The sequence below is a fragment of the Globicephala melas genome, chromosome 14 (assembly GCF_963455315.2).
Source record: "Globicephala melas chromosome 14, mGloMel1.2, whole genome shotgun sequence".
Lineage (NCBI taxonomy): Eukaryota > Metazoa > Chordata > Mammalia > Artiodactyla > Delphinidae > Globicephala > Globicephala melas.
In genome coordinates this window covers 14778642-14794263 of record NC_083327.1, presented here as the reverse complement: position 1 = coordinate 14794263, position 15622 = coordinate 14778642, and the positions used below count along the sequence as shown (strand labels likewise).

Here is a 15622-nt window from a genome sequence, read left to right as displayed (position 1 = left end):
ATTTACTTCACTTTAATTTTAAAAGGATGCTTTCTCTGGGTATAGAATTCTAGGTTGGCATCTCTGGCAATTTAAGATGCCATTCCATTGTGTACGTAGGTGTGGTTTTCTTTGAATATATCCTTCTTAGAGGTCCACAAAGCATTCTGAATATATGAGTTGGTTCTGAAAATTTCATGAGAAATATTTTTAGATATTGTTTCTGACCAATTCATTCTTTCTCCTCCTTCTATATTCAAATTGTATATAGGACAGATCCTTTGACCAGATCCCAAATGTTTTTCATGCTCTTTTCTGTTTTAGTCTATTTTTTTCTTCCCTGTGCTTCAGTTTGGACATATTAACTTGCCTTCTAGTTCATTAATCATATCATCTACTAAGGCTAATATGTTTTTAAAAACATCCATTGAGTTATCAAAAAAATTTTTGCTTCCACAATGTTTGATACACACACACACACACTCTCCAATTCTCTAGAATAATTCTCCACCTTCTTACCACTTTTGTCCCTTTTTTCTCTATGTTCCTAAACATTATAATCTTAAAGTCCTTGTCTGCTAACTCCGATATCTGGATCACCTGAGTTTCTGCTTTCATTGGTTTGTTTTCTCTTGTTTTTGGTCAAATGGTCCTGTCTCTTTATATACTTAGTAATGTTTTTACTAAATGCTGATTGATAAGAGGTTCCACATGATGAGAGGATGCCTCCTTGCTCTGCTGGGTGGATAGAGCAGAGAAGGTAAATTACATTAATTCAGTAAGGAACTGAGAGGGGTAGAGGCTGCATGTGGGTTTGGGAAGATGCAATCTATTCTGATTTGCCTCTAATCAAAGACCTGACTCCACAGCTCTCAACTGAGAGTATGATTGGGCTTTGTCACTTCAGCCTCAAGTGATGGCTTGGCTTTTCAAATATGTTCTGCTTAGCTCCCATCATACACAGCTTTAGAATTTGGCAAATATTGATATTTTGAGAGAGAGAGAGAAACGAACTGTGTGTTTAAGACCCTTCAAGTTTCCAATTCTGTGCTTCCAGCCCCATGAAACCAGGGTTCTATACACCTGGATTCTCAGCTTCTTGTGGAGACTCACTGGTGTCCCCAAGCAAAGAGTAGCTGCAGGTAAGTGTAAATTTACCACTCATTTCAGGCCTTTCCACTCTCATCACTGGTGTTCTTAAGCCACTCCACCCCTGCCCACACCCCCAGGCCCCAGGGTAGGTCTCTGCCTCCTAAGCACCTCAAAACTCGAGAATTTCTGTTCTACTTTCCAGTGGCTTCCAGCTAGCTTAGGTCTTTAATATCGGGTTCAGAACTGAGTAGATAAACTGACTACGGGTTTTAGGCCCACTCAGGTCTCCAATTTTGTAGCTCCCCTGAGCAATGATCAAAAACCCTGCTGCTTGGATGGACATGGATGGTATTATGCTTAGTGAAATAAATCAGATAGAGAAAGACAAATACTGTATGGTATCACTTACATGTGGAATCTAGAAAATACAACAAACTAGTGAATATAACAAAAAAGAAACAGATTCACAGATATAGAGAACAAACTAGTGGTTACCAACGGGGAGAGGGAAGGAGGGAAGGGCAAGATAGGGGTGAAGGATTAAGAAGTACAAACTACTATGTATAAAATAAATAAGCTACAAGGATACATTGTACAGCACAGGGAATATAGCCAATATTTTATAACTTTAAATGGTATATGAACAATAAAAATTTTGAATCACTGTGTTGTATACCTGCAACTAATATAATATTGTAAATCAACTATACCTCAATAAAAAAATAATTGGAATAAAAACCACTGCTGCTCTCTCTGTCCCCAAGCAACTGTTCAGGTTTATAACTTTCAAACAATGCTTCAAAGCTTAAGCAAAAGTATGACTATATTCCACAGTCCTTTTACTATGCACAATATGCTAATGCATATGTTAAATAAATTATTTTTACCTTTTTTTTTTTTTTAAGAAGATGTTGGGGGTAGGAGTTTATTAATTAATTTATGCTGTGTTGGGTCTTCGTTTCTGTGTGAGGGCTTTCTCTAGTTGTGGCAAACGGGGGCCACTCTTCATCGCGGTGCACGGGCCTCTCACTATCGCGGCCTCTCTTGTTGCGGAGCACAGGCTCCAGACGCGCAGGCTCAGTAGTTGTGGCTCACGGGCCTAGTTGCTCCGCGGCATGTGGGATCCTCCCACACCAGGGCTCGAACCCGTGTCCCCTGCATTAGCAGGCAGATTCTCAACCACTGCACCACCAGGGAAGCCCTATTTTTACCTTTAATAGGCTTTTCATGATTAGGTATTCCAAAAGATGCATTTTGGTGTTGAGTTTAACATGTAATGAATAAAGCTGAGGGATCTAATTTTGTCATAAGACAAAAATAACCGATAAAACACAGCACTAACTGAAAGAGATAATAAACATAAATCTTGAATACTACAGAATTCAAGAAGATAAAGAAAAGCTGAATCATAGTTAAACAAACAAACAAAAAATCCCATTTTTAATATCAGTGTTTGCCTATAGGGCCCTCTTGCTTAAATCATCTTCAATTCCTAGAAGATGCCAAGTATCAAAAATGTTCTCTTTTGATACATGAAAAGAAAACCAAAGATGTACCATGATCAACAATGAAGAGAGGCACAAATATATCCAAAGTAATCAAGAAATGACAAACTGGCTTTCACTGACGTAACTGGAGGGTCATCAGCTAGAAAAATAACATGATGAAAGCACCCTAACAGGAAACTAAACTAGTGATGCGAACAAGTCAGAGGTGTGCTGCATCACTTTCTCATTCAGTAGAGGCTTTTGGTCTCCTCTTTCATCTTCTCCAGTCATACAGAGCCCTAAGGAACAGGGTCTACATTCCAGGATCATACAAAGATGCTACCAGTAGATTTACTAAAGGGTGGGGGCAGGCGGGTGCCCACAGAAACAAACTGATATAAATACAAGTAATTTCCCACTTCCTTCTTCCTCTACTTCTCCTCACTTTACTTTCATGGTTCCCAACTGCAGTATTATCATATTTGTGTTTTACCATAAGCTGCTACAAATTGTTTTGAATGTATAATGTATAGAAATACGAGTACTTGTCCTGACCATACATCAGTACCCTCCGCTGCATCATGACAAAGCATCCTATCCTCGCGCAAAAGCACAATTTACATTATGAATACGAACCCCAAGGAGGCGAGACATGGTGCAAACAAGAATCCTGCTCTGGGGCAAAGGCTATCAGTCCCAGTTTAACCATAATTTGGAACATCTGGCTATGTGAAAGGAAACACAATGTCTGACTTGATTTGAAAATGCCTGCAAAAAGCGTTATTTCATGCAGTTATAAATAGTTCAACCTGAAACACTGCTCTTAATTATGGAAACTATGAACATAAGGACTTAGAATATTGTTGAAACCATCTGTGACCATCTCAAGCGTTTAGACAGTGTCCAGTAAGTCTACAGAACATTTACTATAACAAATCTTAAATCTTCCTCTAAATTATGAAATGATCTTTACCTAAAACACCCTACGCTACACTTCTACAGCAGCAGAAACTGCAGATTATTTTTATGTAATAACCTAAGAAACAGCCTGTAAAAGCTACAAAAATGCCAAAGCTCTTGAAAATAATAAATGTGTAATACTCTAGGTCTTATGGCTCATTTGCTATAAAAATAGATCAAGGAAAAGTACATGCAATGTTACCTAAACTTTAGTACATAAGACCATCACATACACAAAAAAGAACTTAACTTTCCTTATGTACCAATTTGGTAATAGATGCACTTCAATTTATCTAGACATTAATATGAAAGGTATCAGCTATAGCCAAGTAAATGAGAACTGAACTATATTCTTGAGAGGGGACTAAGTGAATCCTATTAATAGTAAGAAAAAGACCAATCTAAACAGGCCAAAGTTCAAGAGACGATTTAGATAGAAAACTGCAAATCAGAGCAGCCAGAATCCCACAACGTAACATGAAACTGTGACTCACAGTATTTTTTACAAACAATCCATCTCCACCTCTTTTGGAGAAGGGACAAACGAGAATTCAGCCTAAGTATTTAGCTGGCTATATTCAACCTAGCTTATTGAACCAGAACCAATAAGAAGTTTAAAAACACAGGTGATTTCAACATCCCTGATATACTCTCATTTCCACTGGTGCATTATTCACACAAGTCAACACGAGCTGGCTGCATGAAGGACAGAGAGTTGTAATATTTCAAACAGAGAACTATGGGAGGAAAAAAAACCTGAAGTGATTTGTTTCCTTGAGCATTAAGCTCATACATTTCTTTCAGGGTGTAAATTTTAAAGTTTTAATATCAGTGGAAAAGCCTCATGAAGCTCACAGTCTTATAACAATTCTTTGCAAAGAGCCAACAGATTTGGCTCCAGATTTTGAGGAAGTGACACTATCAACACTATATTCATACCTTGCAAACTGTATCCACATCCCAAGGTATTATAGTCCTCAGATCAATGACCTCACAAGACACTCCAAGCTTCTCATGAGCCATGGAAGCCACCTCTCGGACCACATGAACCTGAAATAAAAAGGGAAATATGCAGAGGATGACTAAAGAAAAAAAGGTAGTTGAATTCTGACATCCTTAATAGAGATAGTGTTTAAAGTTAGAGGAACTGATTGGCAAGAAGAATTTCTTTTAGACATGTGGAACACCATATTCCAACCAAATAATCAAATATAGATGTCTAGAAAAGAGCTGGAAAGAGGTTCTTTGAGAAGAGGAGAGCAGTCATTGCCAGAGATACTGATTCCAAAGACATCAACACATAGAAGGTTAATAAAGTCACAGGAGTAGGTTGAGTTTCTAGAAAAAGTATACAGAAGGAGAAGTAAAGGGCAAAAATCATGGGACCCTGTACATGACCAACATTTAAGAGGAAAGTAGAGGAAGAGGAGCTGAAGAAAAAGAGGAAGAGGGAGAGAAGGAGGAGGAAGAGGAAGAGAGAGAAGGAGAAGGAGTAGGAGGGAGGGGTAGGGGAGGCGGGAGGGGGAGAAGAAGGAGGAGAAGAAGAAGAGGAAGGGGAAGAAGAAGAAGAAGGAGAAGAAGAAGAAGCAGAAGAAGAAGAAGGAGGAGAAGGAGAAGAAGAAGAAGAAGAATAAGGAGAAGAAGAAAAAGCAGAAGAAGAAGAAGGAGAAGAAGAAGAAGGAGAAGGAGGAGAAGAAGAAGAAGAAGAAGTGGAGGAGGAGGAAGAAGAAGGAGGAGGAGGAGGAGAAGAAGAAGAAGGAGAAGAAGAGGAAGAGAAAGAAGAAGGAGAAGGAGGAGAAGAAGAAGAAGAGGAAGAAGAGGAGGAAGAGGAAGAAGGAGAAGGAGAAGAAGAAGAAGAGGAAGAGGAAGAAGAAGGAGAAGAAGAGGAAGAAGAAGAAGAGGAAGAAGAGGAGGAAGAAGAAGAAGAGGAAGAAGAGGAAGAAGAGGAGGAAGAAGAAGAGGAAGAGGAAGAAGAAGATGAAGAAGGAGAAGAAGAAGGAGAAGAAGAGGAAGAGGAAGAAGAAGAGGAAGAAGAAGAAGGAGAAGAAGGAGAAGGAGAACAGTTAAAAGAAACAGAAAGAAAATCAGAAGACAATATATCCAGAAGCTAAAGAAAGGTTTCATAGAGATAGTAGCCAGCCAGTGTCACATACCATAACAATATGAGGTAAGGACTGGATTTAGCAATTAGAAGGTTAGCAATGTTAGCAGAAATCGTGTTAACTACTGGGAACAGAACTCATAAGGTAAATGAGTTAAAAAATAATAATAATAACATAAGGAAGTGAAGGAATTAAATACAGGTAGTAGAAAATAGTTGTTTAAGTTTAGTGATAAAAGAAAGGAGGGAGATACACTGTTATTTAAGGGGAAAGTAGGATAGAGAAAAGGTATTTTTAAAATAGATAAGAGAGACACACTTTTTTATTTTTTATTTTTTTAACATCTTTATTGGAGTATAATTGCTTTACAATGTTGTGTTAGTTTCTGCTGTATAACAAAGTGAATCAGCTATATGTATACATACATTGCCATATCCCCTCCCTGTTGTGTCTCCCTCCCACCCTCCCTATCCCAGCCCTCTAGGTGGTCACAAAGCACCGAGCTGATCTCCCTGTGCGAAGCAGCTGCTTCCCACTAGCTATCTATTTTACATTTGGTAGGACACACTTTTTTTAATAAGAGGGACATGGAAAGGAGAAACTGTAGATGCAGGAGAGAGGGACCAGCTAATGAATCACAGTCCTGGAGAAGAAGAAATGGAATACATTCTGAAACAGATTTGGAGAAGTAACTGTGAAAAACAGACACTTCGTGGAAGACAAAAGGGCTAGAGGCAAGGATTGGCAGCAGAAGTGGTAAGTGTGAAGGAAAAACGAGCTGGGGGAATTAGTGTCTAATACACTCTAACTTCCCTATTAAAAAGGAAGACAAGGACACATGCTCAGAGTGGGACACATGCTGAGCCTTTTTTTTCTTTCTTTAAAAATTTTTATTGGAATTATAGTTGATTTGAGAGTGGGCTTTTTAAAAGGGACTCAAGGAGAGCAGAAAAGTTTTGCAAAAACCACTGTGGACACCATCATCGGATGTGACTCTCCAGGCAGTATGATTACCCCACTGGAGGTGAGAAACTGCAAAGACTACAGATCTCCAAGCCAAAAATCAAATGGAGAAGAGTGTAGGAGGTTGTAGGATTGCAAATGATTTTCATTATCTTCTTTCTATTATGTGGTATTAAATTTTCTAAAATAAGCAAGTATTTCTTTTACACAGAAAAAAGAAAAACTGACCATTTCTTTAAAAGAAGGAGAGCTAGAAGTCTATGGCTAGAGAAAGAGTCCTGAGCTTAAAAGTTTGAAAGCAGAGTGATATGATAATAAGCTCTGGGGAAAACTGAAATAGATCATCAGTTCAATTGATAAGATAAAGGTATGGAATAATGAGGCTGGACCACTGGTGGGTCCATGTAGCCAGCAAAGTAATCATGAGAGATGGCAGCAGAGGGGATGAAAAACATCATTAATCATTGGGGAAATGCAAATCAAAACCACAGTGAGATACTACCTCACACCTGTCAGCATGGCTATCACCAAAAAGAGCACAAATAACAAGTGTTGGCAAGGATGTGGAGAAAAGGAACCCTCCTACACTGTTGGTGGGAGTGTAAATAGGTGCAGCCACTGTGGAGAACAGTGTGGAGGTTTTGTAAAAGACTAAAAATAGAGCTACCACATGACCCAGCAATTCCACTCCTGGGTATATGTCCAAAAACAGAAACAAAAACACTAACTGGAAAAGATACATGCACCCCAACGTTCATAGCAGCATTATTTACAAGTGCCAAGGTATGGAAGCAAACTAAGTGTCCATCAACAGATGAATGGACAAAGAATATGTTGCGTGTGTGTGTATATATATATATATATATATATACATACATACATACAATGGAATACTACTCAGCCATAAAAAAGAATGAAACTTTGCCATGTGCAGCAAAATGGATAGACTTGGAGGGCATTATGCAAAGTGAAATAAGTCAGAAAGAAAAAGACAAATACTGTAGGATATCACTTATATGTGGAATCTAAAAAATACAACAAACCAGTGAATAAAACAAAAAGGAAGGAGACTCACAGATACAGAGAACAAACTAGTGGTTACCAGTGGGGAAAGGGAAGGGAAGAGGGGCAATAAAAGGATGGGGGATAAATAAAGGAGGGGTTATAATGGGATTATATGAAATCATGTGTGTGAAAGTTTTGTAAACTGTAAAAGCACTACAGAATGTAAAGAATCTTCCATTCAGTAAAATAATAATAATGGCAAAAAAAAATAAGAAGATGGTATGTCAAAAGCAGCAACAAGTAGTGAGGATACGTAACGTGTGCTTCAAAAGAACGTGTCCTTAATACGTTTTTGTAAACTCTCAACATATTTTTAATGGCTTCCCCATATGCATGGAAATTTTAATACGACTGAAAAGGCATCTCAACTTCAGTCAGAAATCAGTACCAGATACAGATGTAGCATCAAACAAGACTTAAATTCAAGATATAAGGAAGACATTTTTTATGCTTCATAGAATCAGAATTAAAAATGAGGGCTTCCAAACACAAGATGGACATTACCAGTTGCTATAACGGTTACTGACCTGAGTGCCCCAGGCAACTAGAGTGACATCACTCCCTTCTTGGATGACTTCGGCCTGGGACAGCGGGATGTTGTATGGTTCTATGGGAACCTGTTCCACTGAATACAAAACAAGGAAAAAAATGCAAGGTTAATTATTTTTTCACATGTGACATTTGTGCATAAAAGAATATAAGAACCTCATTGTGGCAAAGCTTTATTGTGTTTATTCCTCCCCCAAATTCCATAAGTTATTTTTAAAAGAAATAGCATTTATTATATGACATTACTACACAGATGAAATACTACCATCAAATCAGCTATCTTGGAGCAGAAAAAGGACTTCAGGGAAAAACTAAGAAAATCTTAATAATTAGACAATAATAATGTAACAACACTGGTTCATTAACTGTAACAAGTGTACCATACTAACATAAGACGTTAATAAAAGGGGTTCTTATAGTACCATAGTATTTACTATCGAAAAAAATTTGGGTATAATGGACCTGTGCAGTTCAAACGTAGACATATGTAAATCTTGTTTTCTTTCCACAAATATAATCACGCTGCACATATTATTTAGAACCCTTCTATAATCTCCTTTTTCCACTTAGCAATATATCTTGGTCATGTTTTCATATCAAAAGTATAGTTTTTTAAATCATATTTGTAAGTAAAAACTATCACGTTTAATGCTGCTGTTATCAGTGATATGGTAGAAAATTTTATTCCTTGTATTTTTGTGTATTTCCAATCCAATGACCTTTCTATAACCAGTGCCAGAGAGAGATGAATAAGCTTTAAGTCATGTATATGTTTAAATAAAATAAAATTAAGTAACAAAATGGTAAAACCTATAAAACTACTTTTGTGGGTAAACCTAAACACAGATGACAATTAAGCCAAGAAACCTGACACACAGCTGTTAGAAAACACATAAGGGGCTTCCCTGGTGGTCCAGTGGAAACAACAACAAAAACAAAAATGTACAGTCTAACCTCAAGAAAACATATAAACATTAAAAGCATTTTTTTTAAGTTTTTTTGTGTAGCACATAAACTATGTTGAGTCAGATACTTCCAACTATCTATACCAGGAGCGGGCAAGTCAACTTTTGTAAACAATGTTTTACTGGCATTCAACCTCATCCATTCATTTACATATCATCTGGGGCTATCTTTGCCCTTCAACAGCAGAGCTGAGTAGTTGTAAGAGACAGCATAGCCTATAAACCTAAAATATTTACTATCTGTCCCTTTACAGAAAATGTTTCCCAACCTCAATTCTAAACAGTGCATTCAGAGGTTAATTCCAGCCCGTTCACTGATGGCTGAAATCCAGTATTAGATGGATGGATGGATGGACCAATAGATATATGGATGCATGGACAAAGGAACTGACAAATAGGAAGACAGACATATTCAACTGGAATAACACATTTTACTTAGCAGTTCTCAGCTGCTAAACCAAAGTGATGGTCAAGAACAACGCTGATAACCTCTGGCGAGCATGCCAAAGGTAGCACGCATGCTCTTTGGCAAGTCTTTCTCCAATCAGCAAGATCTGCACACTAAAAGACAAGGCTTGAAGCCAGTACACACTCCGCCTTGCTTGTGAGTCAGTGGCCACCACTCAGGAGGCTTGCCGTTCCTGCCTTGTGTTATAAATCAGTTGCCAGCTGGTAATTAGCAAACCCCTGGAACACATCGCTGTAAGGGCTGGCGCACCAAAAGAAATGGCTTGGCATCTTGTCCCACATCCTTTGAAAAACTGTGAGTGAGTGAGTAACTGTTTCATCGTATTCAATAAATTACCCAGAATAAGAAGACCTCATTACCTTAATAATTAATTAAGGGACAACATGGCCAACAAAGCTTAGTCCTCCACAAAAAAAAAAAAAAAAAAGCATGCCAAGAACAAGATTCAAGAAGAGTATTATATTTAAACGAACCCAAAAAATCACTCCGTAGCTTTGCATAAATTTAATCCTGAGAGGAGGAAAATAAAAGTACCATTTTATGGATTAACGACCTAAACGTAAGACTGGAAACCATAAAACTTCCAGAAGAGAACACAGGCCAAACACTCTTTGACATAAATCAGAATATTTTCTTGGATCTGTCTCCTCAGGCAAAAGAAATAAAAGCAAAAATAAACAGATGAGACCTAATTAAATTAAAAGCTTTTGCACAGCAGAGGAAACCACTGACAAAATGAAAAGAAAATTTACTAAATGGAAGAAAATATTTGCAAATAATATGACCAATAAGGGGTTAATATCCAAAATATATAAACAGCTCACACAACTCAATAACAAAAGATAACCAACTGATTAAAAAAAGGGCAGAAGACCTGAACAGACATGTTTCCAAAGAAGATATACAGATGGGCAACAGGCACATGAAAAGATGCCCAACATTGCTAATCATCAGGGATATGCAAGTCAAAACCACAATGAGATATCACCACACACCTGTCAGAATAGCTATCGTCAAAAAGAACACAAATAACAAATACTGGCAAGGATGTGGAGAGAAGGGAACCCTTCTACACTGTTGGTGGGAACGTAAACTGGTGCAGCCACTATGGAAAACAGTACAGAGGTTTTGCAAAAGACTAAAAATAGAACTACCATATGACCCAGCAATTCCACTCCTGGGTCTATATGCAAAAACATCCAAACAAACAAAAACACTAATTTGAAAAGACAGAAGAGATACATGCACCCCAATGCTCATAGCAGAATTATTTATAATTGCCAAGATATGGAAGCAACCTAAGACTTCATCAACAGATGAATGGATAAAAAATACTATGGTATATATATATATATATATATATATATATATAATGGAATACTAGTCAGCCATAAAAAATAATGAAATTTTGCCATTTGTAGCAACATGGATAGAATTGGAGGGCATTGTGCTAAGTGAAATAAGTCAGACAGAGAAAGGCAAATACTGTAGGATATTACTTATATATGGAATCTAAAAAATACAATAAACTAGTGGATAAAAAAAAAGAAGCAGACTCTCCAATAGAGGACAAACTAGTGGTTATCAGTGGGGAGAGGGGCAATACGGGGAAGGGGAAAACGGGTTATTATGGGATTATATGAAATCGTGTGTGTGAAACTTTTGAAATGTGTAAAGCACTATAGAATTTAAAATAACTTTCATTCAGTTAAAAAAAGTTTAAATAAAAGTCTACAAATAACAAATGCTGGTGAGGGTGTGGAGAAAAGGGAACCCTCATGCACTGTTGGTGGGAATGTAAATTAGTGCAGCCACTATGGAAGACAGTACAGAGGTTCCTCAAGAAACTAAAAACAGAACTACCATATAATCCAGCAATTCCATTCCTGGGTATATATTCAAAGAAAATGAAAAGACTAATTTGAAAAGATACATGCACCCCTATGTTCAGAGCAGCATTTTAATATATGCATTTATTTAAACTTGGCAAACAGGCCACCTAGGGAGGAAGCTCTAATTCCCAGGTACATTTTTGTTTTGTTAACTTATAAGATATTTATTCCAAGAGCAGCTTATTATCAAATAGTCATTCCTACATCATGTATAATGTTTTATGAAAGAGAGCAGGTAAAAGGAGTTACAGCATGAAACTTCAAGAGCTGAAGGGCCTCTGTGCAGTCATAGTACGGATTCCTGTTTGCACAGCAGTGGGGCTCACTGAGCCACTCCATTTTACCACATGCTGATTACATTCTAATCTTAGCACTAATGAGCATCCCATAGAGAAACCCTTCAGCATCAGAGACGCTGAAAAAAATGTGTGGCTTTAAAGAGAGAGAGCTTTCCAAGGCCAAAATAAAAAAGATGTAATTTTTTGCTCAAAAATCAGACAAGATAGATTTTTAAATATATATATTGTAAGTTCCACAGATATGCTTCCTTTGTAATTGCAAATGCACTTATATTCATATTACATAGACACTGACAGACTCATGGCATGAATTAGCTCATGCTTGGCCCCTTTTATTTCCCATTCTCTTCCTTTTTTTCCTTCCAATTCTCTTCTAATTTGTTGTACTGCTTAGAAGTCATCTGAAACACATTTTGAAAATACAGCAGAGTGTATAAATTATATATATTTATAATATCAATATATATGTATAATATGTACTATGTATAATATATATTATTCATTTAATAGTCACTGTGTACCCGGTATATGCAGACATCATGCAAGAGGCTAGACTATGAAATGAAAAAGGCAGTTCCTGCCCTTAAGAAGCACACACTCAACTGGGAGTTAAAAAGATGGAAAGAGATGATCAGCAAACAAATAAAAACATGATGTAGCAGTGAGGACGAACCGTTCTAGGAAAGACAGAGGGAAGCAACAACCTGACTGTAAGATCGAGATGTCTTCACCACCAACAAGGGAACAACTGGTAGGGGTCTTAGAGATGAAGAAGTACTTAACACAAGAGAAAATAAAGGAGGTCTTTCATGTAGAAAGAAGAGGTGTGTACAAAGAAATGGGGGTGTGAAATTTGTGTGTGTGTGTGTGTGTATCTGTGTGTACACATCTATAAACATGTGTAAACACAGATCTATATGATGTTTCAGGTCAAGGTGAATACTGAAACCTTTGAATTATATTCCCAAGCCCCTTGAAAGAACTTTCCAATGTCTTCTGATTTAATATACTAGTAACTGGTGTAGAAAGAATCAGCTAGAGAATAACAACTCACTTTTGATGATGTAAGTTTCCCTGTAAGGCACGGTATTACCGTTACAGAGATAATAGGGTCATTTCTCTGCCCTGGCACTAATCCAAAGTCATGCTCGTTTCCTCATAGATGTCAAGCTCAGTAGGGCTTTATCATGTTTCATTATACATGATGCTGTGATAAAGCATAAATGTTCTTTTTAAAAAGAAAATATATTTCTAAATTACTTCACGCTGCTTGATTACTAAGAGCAGATTCCACACCTGAGGAAGCCTCGCTCATTGGTCAGAATTTACAGTCTAATGGGGCAAGGTGGGCAAATTCACCCACGGAAGAGCCCAGTCCCAGCCCCGTCTCTGCATCTAATTTGCTGATCTCTGACATCATATTACTTCTGTGCCCCAGGCTCCCACTTGTAAACTGTGGAAAGCAGCCTGTGTCTACCTGCCCAATTACAGGAGCAGACGGAGGACACATTAAGTTCATTGCTATAGATGTTCTTTCAGTCCTTAGGAAGAAAACAGGTTTACAGTGTAAAATAATTCAATGGTACAGTCATTAAGACTATAAATGTTCACTTCAGGAACATTCTTATTCCTATTACCATTTCCTGTATTTAGCCATAAATTAATCTCTATGTTACAATGGTTATTTTACTGAATACCCTTTTCAACTTTGAAGGTACTAACTATGGTCATACTTTTGGGTAATTTTCACTTCTATTCTAACAATTACTTTTAACACTGATGTTAGAGATAAGAATATATGAACAAGAAAACTTAAAGCAGTTTCTTCTGGCAATCACTTTAAAATTACTCGCCAAGGAGAGCTTCAAGATGGCGGAAGAGTAAGACGCGGAGATCACCCTCCTCCCCACAGATACACCAGAAATACATCTACACGTAGAACAACTCCTACAGGACACCTACTGAACGCTGGCAGAAGACCTCAGACCTCCCAAAAGGCAAGAAACTCCCCACATACCAGGAGAAGGCAAAAGAAAAAAGAATAAACAGAGACAAAAGAATACGGGCTGTACCTGCACCGGTGGGAGGGAGCCGTGAAGGAGGAAAGGTTTCCAAACACTAGGAGCCCCTTCGCGGGCGGAGACTGCGGGTGGCGAAGGCGGAAAGCTTCGGCACCGCGGGGGAGAGCGCAGCCACGGGGGTGAGCGCAGTCACGGGGGTGCGGAGGGCAAAGCGGAGACATTCCCGCACAGAGGATCGGTGCCGACCGGCACTCACCAGCGAGAGGCTTGTCTGCTCACACGCGGGGAGGGCGGGGCTGGGGGCTGAGGCTCGGGCTTCGGTCGCAGGGAGAGGACTGGGGTTGGCGGCGTGAACACAGCCTGCAGAGGGCTAGTGCGCCACGGCTAGCCGGGAGGGAGTCCAGGAAAAGGTCTGGAGCTGCCGAAGAGGCAAGAGACGTTTTCTTCCCTGTTTCCTGGTGCTCGAGGAGAGGGGATTCAGAGCGCTGCTTAAAGGAGCTCCAGAGACGGGCGCTTGCTCGCGGCTAACAGTGTGGACCCCAGAGACGGGCATGAGACGCTAAGGCTGCTGCTGCCGCCACCAAGAAGCCTGTGTGCGAGCACAGGTCACTGTCCACAACCCCCTTCCCGGGAGCCTGTGCAGCCTGCCACTGACAGGGTCCCGGGATCCAGGGACAACTTCCCCGGGAGAACGCACGGCGGCGCGCCTCACGCTGGCGCAACGTCATGCTGGCCTCTGCCGCCGCAGGCCCGCCCCGCACGCCGTGCCCCTCCCCCCCCGCACGCCGTGCCCCTCCCCCCCGCACGCCGTGCCCCTCCCCCCCCGCACGCCGTGCCCCTCCCCCCCCGCACGCCGTGCCCCTCCCTCCACCCCCCCTCCCCCCGGCTGACTGAGCCAGAGGCCCCCCAATCAGCTGCTCCTTTAACCCCGTCCTGTCTGAACGGGGAACAGATGTCCTCAGGTGACCTACACTCAGAGGTGGGGCCAAATCCAAAGCTGAACCCAGGGAGCTGTGCAAACAATGAAGAGAAAGGGAAATCTCTCCCAGCAGCCTCAGGAGCAGCGGATTAAATCTCCACAATCAACTTGATGTACCCGCATCTGTGGAATACCTGAATACACAATGAATCATCCCAAATTGAGGAGTGGACTTTGGGAGCAAAGATATATTTTTTTTTTCTCCCTTTTTCTCTTTTTGTGAGTGTGTATGTATATGCTTCTGTGTGTGATTTTGTCTGTATAGCTTTGCTTTTAATTTATCATAGGGTACTCTCTGTCCTTTTTTTAATTATTATTCAAAAACTATTTTTCTTAATAATTTTTTATTGTAATAACTTTATTTTCTTTTATTTTACTTTGTTTTATTTTATCTTATCTTTTGCTTTCTTTCTTTCTCTTTTTCTCCCTTTTATTCTGAGCTGTGTGGATGAAAGGCTCTTGGTGCTCCAGCCAGGCGTCAGGGCTGTGCCACTGAGGTGGGAAGGCAAGTTTAGGACACTGGTCCACAAGAGACCTCCCAGCTCCACGTAATATCAAACGGCGAAAATCTCCCAGAGATCTCAACACCAAGACCCAGCTTCACTCAACGACCAGCAAGCTACAGTGCTGGACACCCTATACCAAACAACTAGCAAGACCCTATACCAAACAACTAGCAAGACAGGAACAAAACCCCATCCATTACCACAGAGGCTGCCTAAAATCATAATAAGTCCACAGACAACCCAAAACAGACTACCAGACATGGACCTGCCCACCAGAAAGACAAGATCCAGCCT

The 15622-nt window shown here is 39.6% G+C and overlaps 1 protein-coding gene across 9 annotated transcripts in view; it reads right to left on the bottom strand.

Annotated features, from left to right (window-relative positions):
* BCKDHB (branched chain keto acid dehydrogenase E1 subunit beta) overlaps nucleotides 1-15622 on the bottom strand; it is a 729304-nt gene that overhangs the window by 633975 nt on the left and 79707 nt on the right. For all 9 annotated transcript variants that reach the window (XR_009558664.2, XR_009558665.1, XM_060283289.1 and 6 more), the window contains exons 7-8: nucleotides 8176-8273; nucleotides 4458-4568 (exon numbers count right to left, since the gene is read on the bottom strand). Coding sequence is in view for 7 of the 9 variants with exons in the window: in XM_060283289.1 (XP_060139272.1) it covers nucleotides 4458-4568; nucleotides 8176-8273 (209 nt within the window). In the remaining 2 variants the exon portion in view is untranslated. The remainder of the gene's footprint in view (nucleotides 1-4457; nucleotides 4569-8175; nucleotides 8274-15622) is intronic.